Source organism: Protomyctophum parallelum (genome assembly GCF_964188405.1).
Source record: "Protomyctophum parallelum genome assembly, chromosome: 11".
NCBI lineage: Eukaryota > Metazoa > Chordata > Actinopteri > Myctophiformes > Myctophidae > Protomyctophum > Protomyctophum parallelum.
Window position 1 is genome coordinate 36908494 of NC_139707.1, and position 16878 is coordinate 36925371.

A 16878-nucleotide genomic window follows, 5' to 3' on the forward strand; every position below is an offset into this window, starting at 1 on the left:
GTGTGTGTGTATGGACTGCAACCGGAGCTGCTGCTGCCGCCACCGTCGCTGTCGGTGAATAATGCAGAGAGAGAGCGTGCACAGCGGCGTGCACGGGGACCGAGATGAATTATGCATCCTGCCGGTTTACTAGCAGCGGTGCTGTGTTAGTTTAGCTGGAACCTGTAGCTCTGCTATCTGTCTGTCTGACTGCCTGTCTGTCTGTCTCTCTGACCGACTGACTGACCACCCGACTGACTGACTGACCGGCTGACTGGCACTGCAGCCAGAAAAATGTCTCACTACCATTTCATCAAATGCTGTAAGTAATCACTTAAGGCATCTCTCTTCTTCAGGTGTGTCTGTGCTTAATTTTGTGCATGCTTCAGGCATGCAGTCAGTGGGTGTGTGAGCTTGTGCTGCAATAGCTTTATGTACTATATGTTCAGCATGACATATATACTGTATGAGTTACTGTATGCATATACTACTGTCTGCTGTTGTAATGGAGCCATTATAGACCGGTCCGTTAATTGTGCAGTGGTTGACAGTTGATCAGTGGGCAGTGGGAAAGTTGGCTAGCTGCTCTACATAGCATAGCAGATGTGGGTCAGAGTGTGTGTGCGTCTGTGTGCATGTGTGTGTGTGTGTGTGTGTGTGTGTGTGTGCGTGCGCGCAGCCAGTGGGTGTGTGAGCTTGCTGCAGAGAACTGCTGCAGATGTGTGAAGTTGACCGGTGAATGCGGCAGGTATACAGCGACAGGGGAGAGAGAGAGTGGTGAGAGAAAGCGATCCCTTGTAGAGTCTAAGCACATTCTGACACAGAGAGAGAGAGAGAGAGAGAGAGAGAGAGAGAGAGAGTGAGAGAGGTATCGAGCCTAGAGGTCTTACATACACATACACAGAGTGAGAAAAAAGCTGAGGAAGGGAAAAAAATGTGAAAGAGAAAAATGGAAGGGAGGAGAGAGCGACGCTGGGAGAGAGGGAGAGACTGACTGACTGCTGAGCCATGGACATGATCTGGAGAGGAATGAATGAGGCAACGAGGGATGGATGCTGCATTACTTACACAAGGCCAGCCAGGGATAGATGGAGCTTATAGGATGGACGGAGGGAGAGGGAGGGAGGGAGGGAGGGAGGGAGGGAGGGAGGGAGGGGGAGAGAGGGAGAGAGGGAGAGAGGGAGAGAGATAGAGAGAGAGAGAGAGAGAGGCTCCACAACGAAGGTGGAAAGACAAAGGCATATGGCCTGTCCATCACCCTGTCCTGGCATGTGGGAGAGTGCATGCAATGCAAGGCGCATGAGAGATAGGACTATGAGTGCTATATTATGTGCCCGACGTGCACATATCTCCCTATAATTTACAAGCTGGTGCAGTGCTGTCTGTGTTATTGGCTGTATACTATAGCCCGGGATGGTGTATATGTATATATATAAATATTCCACATCCCAATCAATAAACCTGCTGCTGACAGCCTGGAGATGTGAAAAACAGGACGAGTCAACTTCGTCTGTCTGTCTGTCTGTCTGTCTGTCTGTCTGTCTGTCTGTCTGTCTGTCTGTCTGTCTGTCTGTCTGTGTGTCTCTCTCTCTCCCTCGATCCTTCTTTCCTATAGTCTAATAATTCATGCTCTTCTCGTCCTGATTATGTGTTGCAGACTCTCTCTCTCTCTCTCTCTCTCTCTCTCTCTCTCTCTCTCTCTCTCTCTCTCTCTCTCTCTCTCTCCCTCTACACAGTATGCAGGGTAATGTAATACCATATAAGACGCAGTGTCACAGACGCGTGTAATTCATATGCCACGTGTGTGTTACATTATTAAAGCTGCCATCATGCATCGTATAAAGTAATGCACGGTGCATAGTGGGGAGGTTATGGTCCGGTCGCGGTTGCAGGCAGCGCGAGATCCCGGGAGACGGCATGTTTAAAGGCCGATTTACAAGCTTCACAGAGAGGAGAGTGAAAGACATACTGGTGTGTATGTCGTGCGTGCGTGCGTCGTGCGTGCATGTGCGTGTGCACGTTTATAGACAGTGTTGTGCGTTTGGAAGAGACAGGAACGACACATTAGTATTTCCTCCATGAAGCCGTTTATGAGCACTTCCTGTGCTGCCCATAAAGACAGCTGCTGCAGGATGAGAGGGGAGGATGTTAGGACAGGATATTGGTATAGAGGAGAGGTAAGGCGAGGAGACGAGAGGTAAGATGAGGAGAGTGTAGAAGAGGGGAGAGGTATACGTTGGCGCAGGGGTGGGAAACTTTGGACGATGGAGAGGGCCGTTATATTTCCATGCTCACTCCAGAGGGGCGACGCGTTTTGAACTTGTACATCGGCCATTATTGCTATATTTTAATTGAAATCCTGAATAATATTTTGCTATGTTTTTATTGTGATCCTGAAAAGTCATTTTTGACTAAATACAAAGATATTGGACATAAAAAAGACAATAACATTATTTGTAATACTATATTCAACAAGCTACTAATTTAGACTGTATAAGTAATTAACGCGGGTCATGTTTGCATGTTTGGAATTGTAACGGCTGAAATAACATATCAGTATTCTGAAAATGTATCTGAGGGCCACATTAAGTGAAGGTTGAGGGCGGCATGTAGCCCGCGGGCCGCCATTTGCCCATGTATGCGTTGGCGTATAATCGTTGTGTGAGTTCAATGCAAGCTGAATTGGCAGGGATTAGGGATTACGGGTGGAAACTGCCAAAAGATGGCTATAGACCAAGTATACAATAGGAGGGCATGTCATGGGAGATGTGATGGAGTTGGATTGAAAGAATAGAGAGACAAGGAAGAGAGATTGGGAAATGGGTGTGTTTGTGTGAGATATAATGTAAATTTGACATTGATTCAGACGCCTTCAATTTATATTGAACACGCATGCATTGTGTACATCATTGAGGGCACCGGCGGCTCAGGGGTAGAGTGACCGGATGGAAACCGAAAGGTTCAGTTCGAACCCGGGCTCCCCCAGAGTCGAAGTGTCCTTGAGCAAGAGACACTGAACCCCCTAATTGCTCATGATGTGCTGGTTGGTGCCTTGCATGGTTTCCCCCGCCATCGGTGTGTGAATGTGTGTGTGAATGTAATGCACAATCTCTGTAAATATATATACTGTAAATGCACCATTTACCATTTATCATTGTATACCCTCTGTATATTATTGAAGATTATAGGCCTAGAGCTGCAAATTAATGTTTCGTGTTTATTCACCAAGCATTTGTTTGCTGTTGCCCGAAACATTCCTATAGGCAGGCTGCAGATGTGCATGCACGCACACGCACGCACGCACGCACGCACACTCCAGGAGCCCGAGGTATAAGCTTGTGCAGTCAGTTTAGTCTGTACCAGTGCTGTCTGAGTCCCTGCAGTGGAGCAGCATTCTATTGTTCCTTGGCTGTGTCCCAGCCACGTCCACTCTGAGGCTCTATAGGAACTGACAGACACAGTGGCACGGCACAGGCCACATAGTCAACACTTTTGTGGGTGCCATGCATGTGCCCCGCATGCAGTGCACTGTCTGGCGCACACACACACACACAGTGGTTCTGGGTGACTGACTGTGTGCATGTGTTGAGTTGCATGTTCTTCATTATGTTGTATAGCGTTGTGCTCCAGGGGTGTTGGAGGAGGTTCGCAATTGGGCGCTGCATGCTTCTGCAGACTATGTAATGCCTCAGGCTGATTGGTTGAGCGGAGCAGCTTAGCATATACCCCAGCCTTCTCTTCTCCCCAAAGCTCTCTAAATCGGAACCTCAGCCGTGAACGCATCCAAAGACACAGAGGAGAGGAGAGGAGAGGAGAGGAGAGGAGAGGAGAGGAGAGGAGAGGAGAGGAGAGGAGAGGAGAGGAGAGGAGAGAGGGGAGAGGAGAGGAGGAATGTGGAGGGAGAGAGGACAGGGGATATGAGGAGAGGGCATGGAAGGGGAGAGGTGAGGTGAGGAGACGAGAGGAGAGGGAGGGGAGGGGAGGGGAGGAGATATGAGGAGAGGAGAGTAGAGATGGGGAGGGGAGGGGAGAGGAGAGGAGAGGAGAGATGGGGAGGGGAGGGGAGAGATGGGGAGAGGAGGGAGAGAGGGGGGCGGGAGAGAGGAGGGGAGTAGGAGAGGGGATATGAGGAGAGGGGATGGAAGGGGACGGAGAGGAGACGAGACGAGAGGGGAGGAGAGGAGAGTACGCGGTAGGATAGGAGAGAGGAGATAGGAGGAGAGGGCATGGAAGGGGAGAGGTGAGGTGAGGAGACGAGACAAGACAATACGAGAAGGGAGGGGAGGAGAGAGGAGAGGAGCATGCGATAGGAGTAGGATAAATATGCAAAAGAGGTGCGAAAAAGGCCGCCAGGAGGAATTAAGCAAGAATTAAATTGCAGCACAGAGTGATGGAGCATGCAGCACGACATTAGAACAGACAGATTCCAGTAGGCATGTGCATGTATACATCTTTGTTTCCGTGCGTTTTCAGCCCACTGCCAGTTTTCCCCCCAAACTCAACTGAAACGTGTTTGAGGCCACCTGGTGTGAGCAGTACTGTAAATGGGACTTGCCTTGTTTGAAAATGCACACACACACACACACACACACACACACACACACACACACACACACACACACACACACACACACACACCTACACAATACCCCCTTTTGCATTTCCAAACCCCAGCCAGATGGTACCGGCCTATTGTGCGGGTAGGACAGGTGTTAGTGTGTGTGTGTGTGTGTGTGTGTGTGTGCACTGTGCGCACACTAGATGTCTATCTCATGCAGAAAATGATTGATTCATGGGGTTTCATTCTTCAGCCTCACGTCGTTCTGTTTCAGCCAGATAAGGGATCTCGCTCCCATAAAGCCAGACGTTGGCCGCTGCAGATGGAACGTTTAAACTAGACGCATACTGTAAACACCAAGGTTTATATCTTATCAGCCACACAGACACGTCTGTGTTGAGAAACCCCGTGTGTGCTTTCATTGTGTCTGCTGTTTTCTTCTCTCCGTGGTGTGAATGATGGAAGTAGAGCAGGGTGAGAGTCGAGTCTGTCAAAGAGATCAAAGGGGGGGATGCGCTCGTCTCGTCCTCGGAAGAAATTAGAACAAGTTCTTATACTTATTGTTGTGGGTACACTTGTGGGGAAAACATGCAGGAGAGGGAGGGACAGTGAAAGTTATGATAACAAAGAGTCTAGGACATCAAAGGCATCTTGCAGACACAGACTTAAGAGAGACAGAGAGAGAGAGAGAGAGAGAGAGAGTTTCCTTATCTGTGGACATGACGGGAGACGAGAAATAAAACAAGGACGGGTCAAATGAGGAGACCGGTGGAAACAAAGGACCGATATATATATATATATATATATATATATATATATGTGACTTTTATGAACAAACGCTACGGAAAAGCGCCACCATGAGGCAGCTTTTCACCTTTTTTATTACCTATAACTGCACCGATCTGCGTGAAACCTTGAGTGCACACTCCCTAGAGTCCAAGGACAAACCTTTGACCTGCCTTTTATAGCGCCACCAGGAGGCCGACTAAAACACTTTTTTGATATTACACCTCCAGCTTCTGTCCAAAAATCCTCTATAGTCATATGCTCATGACGGATCTGTCCAATATTTCATATTCCATCCTAAGTGGCTAATATTGGCTTACAAAGTTTGCAGGGTTGGCCCGTTTTGAACAAAAAGCCTCAAATCATGAACGCAGCATGCAATTTATGTCGCGCGGCGACGCGTTGTGAGCTTGTAGATCGGCTATTTTCAGCATGCAACCAAGTGTAAAATGACTCTTACTGGATCTCTTGTCCACTAGTCCCTTCCTAGCATTTTAGTCTAGTTTTTTATCTGTTGATGAAATTGTCAATAATATGTTTAGTCTTAGTTTTATTTTTCATTTATTTTTTATTCAGTTTTCCCTAGTGGAAAAAGGCAGTCGACAAACATTTATCGTCTGAGTTTTAGTCGACAAAAACACCACCACTCATCACATACAGAGCCCAGTCACTGCAGAAGCGATATCTCACCACTCACCACTCGGGCAGATCATAATAAGCTGGGCTGCTGCCTGGCAATGAGCTCTGCTTGGCTCAGTTCCACCAAGAGAGATTATATGCAGAGTCAGGAGAATGTTGCCGGCAGGACAAACAGACGTATACAAAAACACACTGATGCCTTTCTCAACAACACGCCCCTGGGTTCCACAGACACTCCACTCCAAACATGACGAGCACTAAACAGACACACTGTTAACAAACACACATTTACACACACACACACACACACGCACACACACACACACACACACACACACGCACGCACACAACACACACAACACACATTTGCCTGGAGGTGAAACTCCAGACAGTGCTAGTGTGTTCTATGATCTGGGCGTTTTGTCCTACCAACTCAGTATCATGCAGCGTTTGAATAAACAAACCGCTATGGTCTGCACTCTGCAGTGGTTTCTCTTGCTTAAGTAAATCTGTCACCTTTCTGTAACTCTTACATGCAATGCACAGTTTGCACACAGAGCTTTTTGTAGTGGATGTATTGCATTATTTATGTTATGGATCTGGTAGTAATATACATACACATTTCCTCAACCTTTTATTTGCCCTCATGGGTGAGTGGAGTGATAACAGGAAAATGGAGTTGATAACTGACAACCCTCAAGGTGATAATACACAAATTACTCAAATCAAATCAAAGCTTTAAGGGCCCAACGTGTGTACTGTACTGTCTCCGTACTTTCACCGTGAGTGCAGTGCAGCGCAGCTGACAGTGTTTGACACTAACGGTTATCCAACTGCCCGTGGCAAGTAAATACAACTTTTCGGGCAGATGGTGTTTGCTTTCGGGTTGCCCCACCGGGGCAAGCACGTGTTTTTTTTTGTGGGGAAGGCAACCCTCATTACTTTGCTATAAACGCAACACGAGATATCTGTCTATAAACATTCTCTCTCTCTCTCTCTCTCTCTCTCTCTCTCTCGTGTAATATTCACTTCTATGTGTCATGAGCAGGGCTCGACGCTTAGCATTTTTCCAAGTAGCACGTGTGCGCCTAAGTTGAAAAATCTAGTAGCACACAAATTATTTTAGGAGCACGATGAAAAATTATGTATTTTTAAGGGGCGCTAGCCCCTCCTATATACAGCCTTTGTCCCCACACATCTCAAAATGAGCCATTGACAATCAACAGAGAAATTACGTCAAAATTCTGCTAAATATGACATAAATTAAACGCCATTGACATTGAAGGGAAAATGTATGTCATATGTAAACGAGCAAATCAGCTAACCAATCACAGGCAACAGGCATTCTGATTGGCCAGTATGAGATGATATCTGATGATGTATGATGACAAATGCGCCCCTCACTTAACATGGGTGTGATTTTTCTTTAATGAAGTGATATGAGGTAGGGGTGGAAAAGAATATGTCAAAATATTATATCACTATCTTTTCAGCAATTATCACAAAATAGTGATATTCATCATGATATCATTGTTATGTTTGTTTTCATATAATCTATATAATCAATTTGTTTTATGCTAATACTTTGTAGATAGATCGATAGTAGCTCTGTTCCATACCTCTAATACGTGCAACACATTAGAGCTATGGACCAGAGCTAGATAGATAATATGTTGCTCATGGATGGATAGACAGGCTATCCGTTTTTATCCTTCTGTTTTCTATCATGTTAGTGTGACATTCAGACAGTGCAGAGGCTGCTCGATGGTGAATTAGTATTGTAACATTCTCCTTGGCTTTGACTGACTGACTGATATTAATACGGTAATCCAGCCAGTTCGGTCATTCGCATTATCATTTATGCTGGGCACACGCTTTTGTAAGCAAACGCTAAGCAAGGGTTGTTTTTGATAAACATCAATCCGTCGACTCCATGTGTGTGTGCGCGCGCGTGCGTGCACGGCTGCACGCTGTTTCACCCGCGTTTGGTTAAAAGTAAGTTACGTTTGAACTTTGAGCATTACAAACAGACTTTGCAAATAACGTGTCGCCGTGGAGTGCAGTACTTTCATCCGACGGAGCATTGGTCCGAACGACAACCTACCTCCTCCCTCACCCTAACCCTAACCTCCCCCGGGGCAGACACCTAAACCTAACCGCAACCCTCTCCCGACCCGCAGCGCACCTCGGAGCATGCTCTGTCGGATGATAGTATGCCTCCCGTCGCCGTGTCGGGGTCCAAGCAATTCCTTCTGACTCTGTGCTATCATGCTAATGCTATCCCGCTCTGACTTATTTTCTGACTGCCGCTGCTGACAAGCAGTGACAGCCAGTGCCAGGGAATAGCACGGAGCACGGAGCAACAACACAGTGAGGGGAGGGGCGGTGGGAGCAAAGGGGACAGATCTTCAAATGACACCGCATTGAGCCTCGACACGTTGTTAGCTTGTAGCTCTTCTCTTTTTGGCGAACGACACCGCCGTTCAGAAATATAAATGTAGGTATAGAACCGCGACTATAGAACGTGCACTTGCTGTAGACAGAGACTTGTCTTTATCACATCCTGTAGTCGCACCTGTGCGACAAATTTAATTTTACAAGTCGCACAGTGATATTTTTAGTCGCAAATGCGAGTACCTAGTCGCACTGTCGAGCCCTGGTCATGAGACTTAATTGTTAATTCCTGTGATTTTAACTAAAACTTTGTTTCAACTGGAACACGCTGAGCCAGGACAATTAAATTTGAACGGTAAATCAAATTTGACCTGTCATTTTATAATGGATAATGTACTTTTCGTGCAAGTGGGCATGACCTGTGGTCAAGTACAACGTGACCTGTACTTGCCTAGACGGGGAAGTGCCTCTGAGACATTATTAGCATGAACCCCTAGTAATATACTTACAGTATACTAGGTGTAGGTGTACTATACTACCGGTACTGTAAATATTTGTTTAAGATGGAGAGGAAAGAGAGAGAGAGAGAGAGAGAGAGAGGGGGGGGGGGGAGAGAGAGAGAAGGGGAGAGACATGCAGCAAAGGTCGTCATGAACGGGACTCGAACACGCAGAGCGCTGTCAGGCCAGAGCCTATTATATATGTGGCATGCGCCTGGACCACTTGGCCAGCGGGCGCCCCACCACTATACAGTCTTTTAATCTACCTTTCTCGTTCTCTCTCTGCAGGTTGTTTCCAGCTATGTAACGTCTTCCGTCAGAACATGGAGATAGACCAGTGCCTGCTGGAGTCTCTGCCCGTCGGCCAGCGCCAGAGGCTGGTCCGGCGGATGCGCTGCGACCAGCTCAGGGCGTACTACGACAGAGAGAAGAGTCTGCAGCGCCAGCAGCAGCAGCAGGTTGGCGGTGGCGGCGGCGGCGTCAAGGCCCGCGTCCCGCCCAGCCACCACCGCAAGAAGCACCGCATTCGCTTCAGCCATGCCGACATGCTGCGGGACGCCATCGTCCGCCACGATGACAAAGAAGGTGCGTGTGCAGTGTGTGTGGATTGGGGGGGGCGGGGGGGTGTACAGCAGAGAGTGTGTGTTCCAACTGTTAACAGGATCGGTGCTAGACATATACTGCCTAATTATAGAGTTGCCTTTGAACAGCCACTGCACCAACCGCTGAGTTGCTTGTCATGAAAATCCACTTTGAAACGGTGTAATTGCTTGTTGTAGTGTTGGAGGATAGGAGCATTTTTGGGGGAAAATGTCAAGTGGCATTTCTTCCTCAGCCTAGTGGGAATATGCGTGCACAGTTTCACCGCAATCGGATGCTGTGTTAATTATTTGTGGCATTTTGTACTAAACGGGCCACTCCTGAACTGAAAACATTGGAAGCCAATCTTCAACACCCGTCTTGATCACATGACTATAGAGATAATGTGTACCGATGTGCGTGACATTTGGATAAAATCTAAAGGAGTAATTTTTTTTTTACAAAAGCCCTGGTGGCGCTATAAAGAGCAGATGTGAAAATGCATGTCAAAGGTTTTTCCTTGGCCTCTAGGGAGTGGGTATACAAAGTTTTACACAGATCGGTGCCGTTATAGGTAAAAAGACGAATGGGCCTGACAGGCATTTAAACTAAGGGCTCGTCACCGTCAAAAAAGCCTAAACTTCTTTGCCTTTTTGCAATTATTTTGCAAAATATTTCTGAATAGTAAAATTGTTAAAAGAAATTAAAAAAAGGGAAAGATGTTTAGGGATAAGGGGTGTAGCGGTGACTACAATGGAGCCCTAAGGGTTGCCCACCTGCCCCTGGCAGGTAAACCTTTGGGCACGTGGAGTTTGCTTTAAGTGTGCCCGACCGGGCAAGTGCTCATTTGAGAGGAGACTCAACAGTCTATAAACACATGAGATATCTGTCTAAACAGCTGAACTGGAATGTAAAATAAGAGCACTGTTTACTTATGTGCTGTTTTCACTGTTGCTTCACTTACTAATACAAATTGAGGTATTTTTTATTGCACAGTGAGTCCTAGCCCTGGTACAGTGTTTACAGCGAGTCTCTCTCACTGACGCAGCGACGTAACTACTCGCCGACGCAAAGCATGCGCCGAACTGGTTGGATTCATTTTATTTAATGACTACAATTTTAGAGAGAAGCTGAGACGCTTCCCAGCTTCGAGAATATACTTTTACCAAGGTCTAGCAGGCTTTGTGTTGGTGAGTAGTTACGTCGTTTTGTTTATTTTCGGTAAACCCTCGCACGCAGTGGGAAAAGCTGCTAGTGAGCAGTGGATGGGACTCCAGCAGGGCGTCAGTGAGAGAGACTCGCTGTAAGCACTGGGACAGGGCTAGATGAGTCCCAGAAAGTAAGTTAAATTGAATGGTAATTAATATTTTACCCGTCATTTTATAATGGATGATTTACTTTTCGGGCACGTGGGCATAACCTTTGGGCAAGTATAGGACATGACCTGTACTTGCCCGGGCAAGTTGATGGGCAAGTGCCTCTGAGACCTTAGTGTCAACCCCTGAGCCAGTTAGAGCGCCACCATGAGGCTGATGTGAAAAATTTCAAGTGCCATTTTTTCCTCTGCCTAGTGCGAATGTGCATGCAACATTTCCCTCAAAGTGCACTCTGCGTTCATGATTTGAGGCATTTTGTTCAAAACAGACCAATCCTGCAATCTTTGGAAGGCAATTTTAGCCAATTTGGATGGAATATGGGGAAGCGGACAGTAGGGCTGGGTGCAATAACCGCAATACCGCCATACCGCCGGTATGTAACGCATACCGCGGTATCGGGTTCATTACCGCGTTTTTTTTTTTTATGAAATGAAAAGTGTATCATAATAAACAGTGATGCTCAGTCAGTCTAATCATGCCAGCAACACAACAACACCAGAGGGAGTTCAAAAAACCATGTGCAACCCAGATTCGGCACAAACAAGGATTGATTGATTGATTGATTGATAAAATATTAACAGTTTGCAGAATTACACTACATTTCAAGCACAACTCAATACAAAGACTGTTAACTGTGAGTGGACACTTGTTTACAAGAGGGTCCACCTAAATTCATTTCACTCCTATGCCACAAAAATGTGGAACGCCCTACCAACTGTCATTAAGATGTAAATCCCTTGACTCCACCCACCCCTTTCCTCCCTCACTGTATACGTTTTCCCCCTTTTTACCTCCTTTATGATGATTTCCTGTTTTTGGCTTTATAGAAGTGCATAGTGTACAAAATGATATGATGAATTGAAAATGGTGGACCCTCTTGTAAACAAGTGTAATGCTTTATGGCAGGGGTATTCAATTAGATTAGGCCTCCTATGTGACACAGACCGTGTAGAAAAAAACGTGCCATTTTATCATGATTATTAGTGAGGACCTATTATATGAAGATAGGTTCAAAAGTGGTCCTTTAATGATTACCGTCATTATGGTAATCTCACAATTAATATCGCACACACCTGTGACCGTTTCTGACTGAGGCTAAGTCAAGGCGTAGTGAAATAAAAAAAATGGTTTTTCACACTTTTAGACCATATCCGTAGTCCTCATATGGGCATACCTAACAATGGATGGCAAAGAAATGGGCAAATTCTCATTTCTGTGTGTTTTATATCAAAAGTCCATAAAACATTTTTGAGTGGTGCAACCACTCCTACAACCAGCAATGTCCGTGTCTGTGACGTTAATGAGCACGAGAATGAGTACCAGTAGGGGCGCTGTTGTGCCAGAAACAGAGTGCTGCAGTTGCCTGCTAATGAGAGGGAGAGAGAGAGAGAGGGGGGGGGGGAGGGGGGGGGGTCGTGAGTTGCACCACTCAGTTCACACCATAGACTGTAAAAAATATGGACAAAGCGTTCCCCGGATCTAACATGAACGTAAAATGAAGCCTGTAATAATATGCTAATTCCTGATGTAAGTCGCCATCTTTCTAGATCCGTTTGGTACCAGCTGGCCATTGGCTGGCTCCGTTTGGGTCCAGCTGGCCATTGGCTGCCCAGACAACGAGGCGGGACTTCCCCCCTTCTTCTCCGTTGGTTTTTATTTTGACTCGAGTGGGAGGAGTAGACTCTTGAGTGGGAGGGGAATCCCGATCATAGACGGTAACGGTAGCCACGCCCCTCAGAACATACGCGACTTTATGGTCATTATTTTAATTAATGGGACCATAATTTTCCAAAAAGAATATTATGACATTAGAAATGAGACTTTAAACTAGTGACTGGAAGAAGAAAGTATTCATGACCATGTTTATTAAGGTAATACAGTCTAGGTGAAGTTGGGCCAAAATACATGGGCCTCTATGGAGCTATGGGGCTTTTTGGGTCCAGTCCAGCGCCACAACAGGCCATTATATGAACTACCGATTTCAAATGAGGCTTCACGAAATATCTGGCTGACTGCCCCCCTGGTTCACACGGGTGTGATTTTTTAATTACTTCCTGAAAACGAAAACGTGCTGCGTGATGACGTGTAGAGATACACATCGATAAAAGCCAATAAAAATGATGCTCACCCGTGTAATTCCACATATCTCCGCATCCGTGCAGCACAGCTGCTACGGATTACAGAAATACTCCGTTTTTATTCCCATTCAAGATAACATCCAGACAGTGTATTACTCGGTTTCAACTTAATCATCACGCTAAAATATGTATGTGAAAACATTATAGGGTAGAAATAAGCCACATAACAGTAAACTGGTACAGCTGGCCAACTATCTGACTTGTAAACAAACACACACCCATGCTCCTGCGTATAGCATAGCTACTGTCCCTAGCTACCGTCCCATCGCCTGAAGGGATGCAACGCTCTGATTGGTTCAGAAACTGTAGATCTGCTATTTTTCAATAGCTAAAGTATAACGCCCAAAATGGGTTAAGGGCGGCTGTGGCTCAGGAGGTATAGAGCAGGTCGTCCAATGACCCGTGGGTCGGGGGTTCGATTCCCGGCTCCTCCTGTCCACATGTCGAAGTGTCCTTGGGCAAGACACTGAACCCCACCTTGCATCCAGTAGTTGCCACCATTGGTGTGTGGGAAGTGAGGACGCTGGCGTCGACTGTTCACCGTTTCACCTCACAATGTATGAATTAATGGACCATTGTAAAGCACTTTGAGTAAGCACGTATAGTGCATAGAAAAGCGCTATAAAATGCAACCCACTCCATTAATCTTACCACAACCACCCATTTCTCATGTCAATTAACGGGCAGAGCAGTGTTGGGAGAGGATATAACGGATCCATGCAATGCATTAATTGCAATTCTTTCTCACGAAACCATGAAATAGCTTTGAGATTTTCAGTACATTTTTAAAAATAAATCTTGCATATTTCGTTCCCTGCCACCCAAGCCACCAGTAATGAACAAAACCAATAATTAATTTGTATATCTTCATGGAAATACTGACACTATATTGATTACACCGAGAAGCAAGGGGAAACATTAAAGCTGCATTAAAGGCCAATGAATTGAAAGTCTACCACCTTAAAGCTGCTATAAGCAATAATATGTCAACATTTTAATGACTTTGTTTTTTATTTATGTTTTAATTTAGTCTCTGTGACACATCTAGGGGCCACAATCTGCATTCAAAGATGTTCCTAGAAGCTTTGTCATTGGTCGAAAAAAAACCCGGTCGAAATGACTAACCAATCAGGAAGTAGACAGGCTAATCGACCAATGGCAAAGCTTCTAGGAAATTCTTGTGGCCCCTAGATGTGTCACAGAGAAAAAGAAATTGGGAGTGTATTACCCATTGCTGGCTGTCTGAATACCAAAAAGGTAATTACAATTGTGACATATTATTGCAGCTTATAGCAGCTTTAAGGTGCTTTCAATTCATTGCCCTCGCATGAAATGCAGACCAGCCTCTCGATGATTTCGCTACTCACCAATACAAAAAAATTGTCTTTAGAAAGACCATTTTTCCCGGTGGACATACTCTGAGCCCCCCACCACACGTATAAAATGCACTTTTTGGCCAGAAAATGATAGATTTCTTTTCACCAGAAGAAAAATACTTTTAGTTACTCCACTGCGCCCTCTACCGATATTGTCAAGACTTTCTGGGGGGAAAAAAAACCTTTTCTGGCCAAAAAGTGCATTTTATGCGTTTATGAGAGAGAAGGATGAGGCTGGCAGGGCACTGCGTCAGGCACCCAGAACTTGAGGCAAGTAAATTGACTATGGGAGCCAAGCCAGGAGGGGAAAGAAGCGTACCACCTATGTAGACGTGCTGCGGCACGACAGCTTGGCTGACAACACCGCAGAGCTCAAGAACCTGATGTTGGATAGGAAATTGTGGAGGGCAGCGATGCAGGAATCGCGAGTTGGTGTTTGGCTAGACCTCACTGTCACAGCAACTAATACGTTTATATTCCCACCGGGAGAAAGTAGTCTTTCTAATGACCAAAAACCATCTTTGCGAGGGCAATACATTGAAAGTCCCATATAGCTGTAATGCAACAGCATTAGGGCAGAGGGCTATATGGACTACTCCCCTCGCCCTTTGGCTTCCATCAAGGTTCAGCTGGGATCGTTGGGAGCAGCTGGTGTGTCCAGACAACTGCCAGACTGAGACCTGCATGGGTTCCTTGGCTGGGCATGAATCAACCCCTCGCTACTCCTACTCCTCCTAATGCCCATTTACCACCCAGGCTTCAGCGTGGCATCACGCTGGCACCACCAGACTGACGGCACTGGACTTGAATGGCTGCCATCGTAATGTCCATTTAGTGATGATGGGCATGGCAAAAAAACCCCCAAAAAACTGGAGCTAGACTAAATAAAATAGTGATTTCAGGCCCAGTGTGAGATGGATGCATATGGGGCTGTCTGTCTCATTGAACCATTTGAGTGTTTGAAAGCTTTGTGATCTACGGCGTTAAGATAACCTCACAGCCTGGTTGTGCTGAAGCTGCTGTGCTGCAACATGCATCACTGAGGGGCTTCTTGTGTGAGGCCATGCAGCTCAGCTGCTTTCAATTGATTGTTAATTGGTGGAAGTCGTGGAACGGCATGTGCTGCTGCTTTCCAGCAATGGCCGTTTGAGCATCCGTTAATGGTACTGCATGCGGGGCTATTCTTGAGGGATTGCATTGCAGTATACGCGCACTAGTCTCCATGTTGCTTCATTCCTCACTATTCATACAGTAAGTGCCTCAGGGCCTGCACCGTTCCCATGGGAATGCTAATTTTATACGACATAATCTTCCGGCATTTTAAGAGAAGGAATTAAGAGGAATTAAGAGAAGAGGAATTAAATAATGTGTACACTATGTTGTGTGTGTGTGTGTGTGTGTGTGTGTGTGTGTGTGTGGGGGGGGGGGGGGGGGGGGTTGGGCTTTGGGCATTGATTTGGAGGAGATGAGGTCAACGACTGAGGAATGGTAGTGAATGTGTAAATGCTTATTTGTGTCACCCCTGGGGGATTGGGGACCCCTGGCTTTGTTGCAAATGATCCAGTCAGCCTCCCTGCCAGTCTGCACTAGATATGATGAACAGAATTAAACCGCTCTCAAACGATGTGTTGATTACTTCTCCTTGATCTCCCTTGAAGTGTTGAATCCATGAAATGGACGTGATAGACTGTGTCCAAACAGAGACGCCGGGCGCCTCTCTCTCAGCTGAATGTCCTTATCTGTTGAATTAAACAGCATGCACTCCTTTCATCTTGGTCCTGCAATTAATTACCTTTCTTTTCAATTTTCCATGTCTAGTTGTCCCCCACACCCACCCAGAAGAATAATGATTGGAGAAAACAAAAAAAATGTATTAAAACGCATCTTCACCTTGGGTATTCATTATGTTGAAGATGCGTGTGGGGCGTGTGTGTGCCACGCGCGTGTGCTGGACGCGGTTAGCCTTTGTCAGCATGTCTAATTAAGGACTCATGCACGTGCGCACACACACACACACACACACACACACACACACACACACACACACTCCTCTAGATCCCATTCAGAGATACAGTAGCAACTCTCAGCACACTCTGCTGACGAGGCATCCAGGTAACCAGATCACTTCCTCTCTCTGTCTTACAAATGCACGCATGTGCGCACGCACACACGCACAGACACACACACACACACACATACACACACAATTTAAGAGAAGCCGGGAAGAGAAACAAAAAGCAGCAGGGTGAAAAGCCTAACTAAAGAAAGATTCTGAGCCAGAAAAACTAAATGAAATGAAAGACAATTTCAGGCTGAACCAGAGAGGGGTCTGATAGTGCAGAGAAGGTGAGACAGTGAGAGAGAACATCGTCCCATAAGGAAAGCGAGATGTGTACACATTATTTCCTCTCTCCCTCTCCATCCGTCATATGCAAACACGCGGCCTGGATGTGGCGCGACATTTGGGGGCGAAATTGCTTTTTCCCAAACTCATCCCTTAACTTCATCCAGGCGAGGCACAAGTGGAAATGCACCAGCTGGTTCCCCCCCCTC

The 16878-nt window shown here is 46.2% G+C and overlaps 1 protein-coding gene across 1 annotated transcript in view; it reads left to right on the forward strand.

Annotated features, from left to right (window-relative positions):
- Positions 1-273: 273 nt before the first annotated feature.
- The window catches only part of myo16 (myosin XVI), a gene marked incomplete at both ends in the record, with an annotated part of 120000 nt that continues 103395 nt past the window's right edge, over positions 274-16878 (forward strand). Inside the window, 2 exon segments of the mRNA XM_083776781.1 lie at positions 274-301; positions 9145-9441. Coding sequence (XP_083632907.1) covers positions 274-301; positions 9145-9441 — 325 coding nt within the window.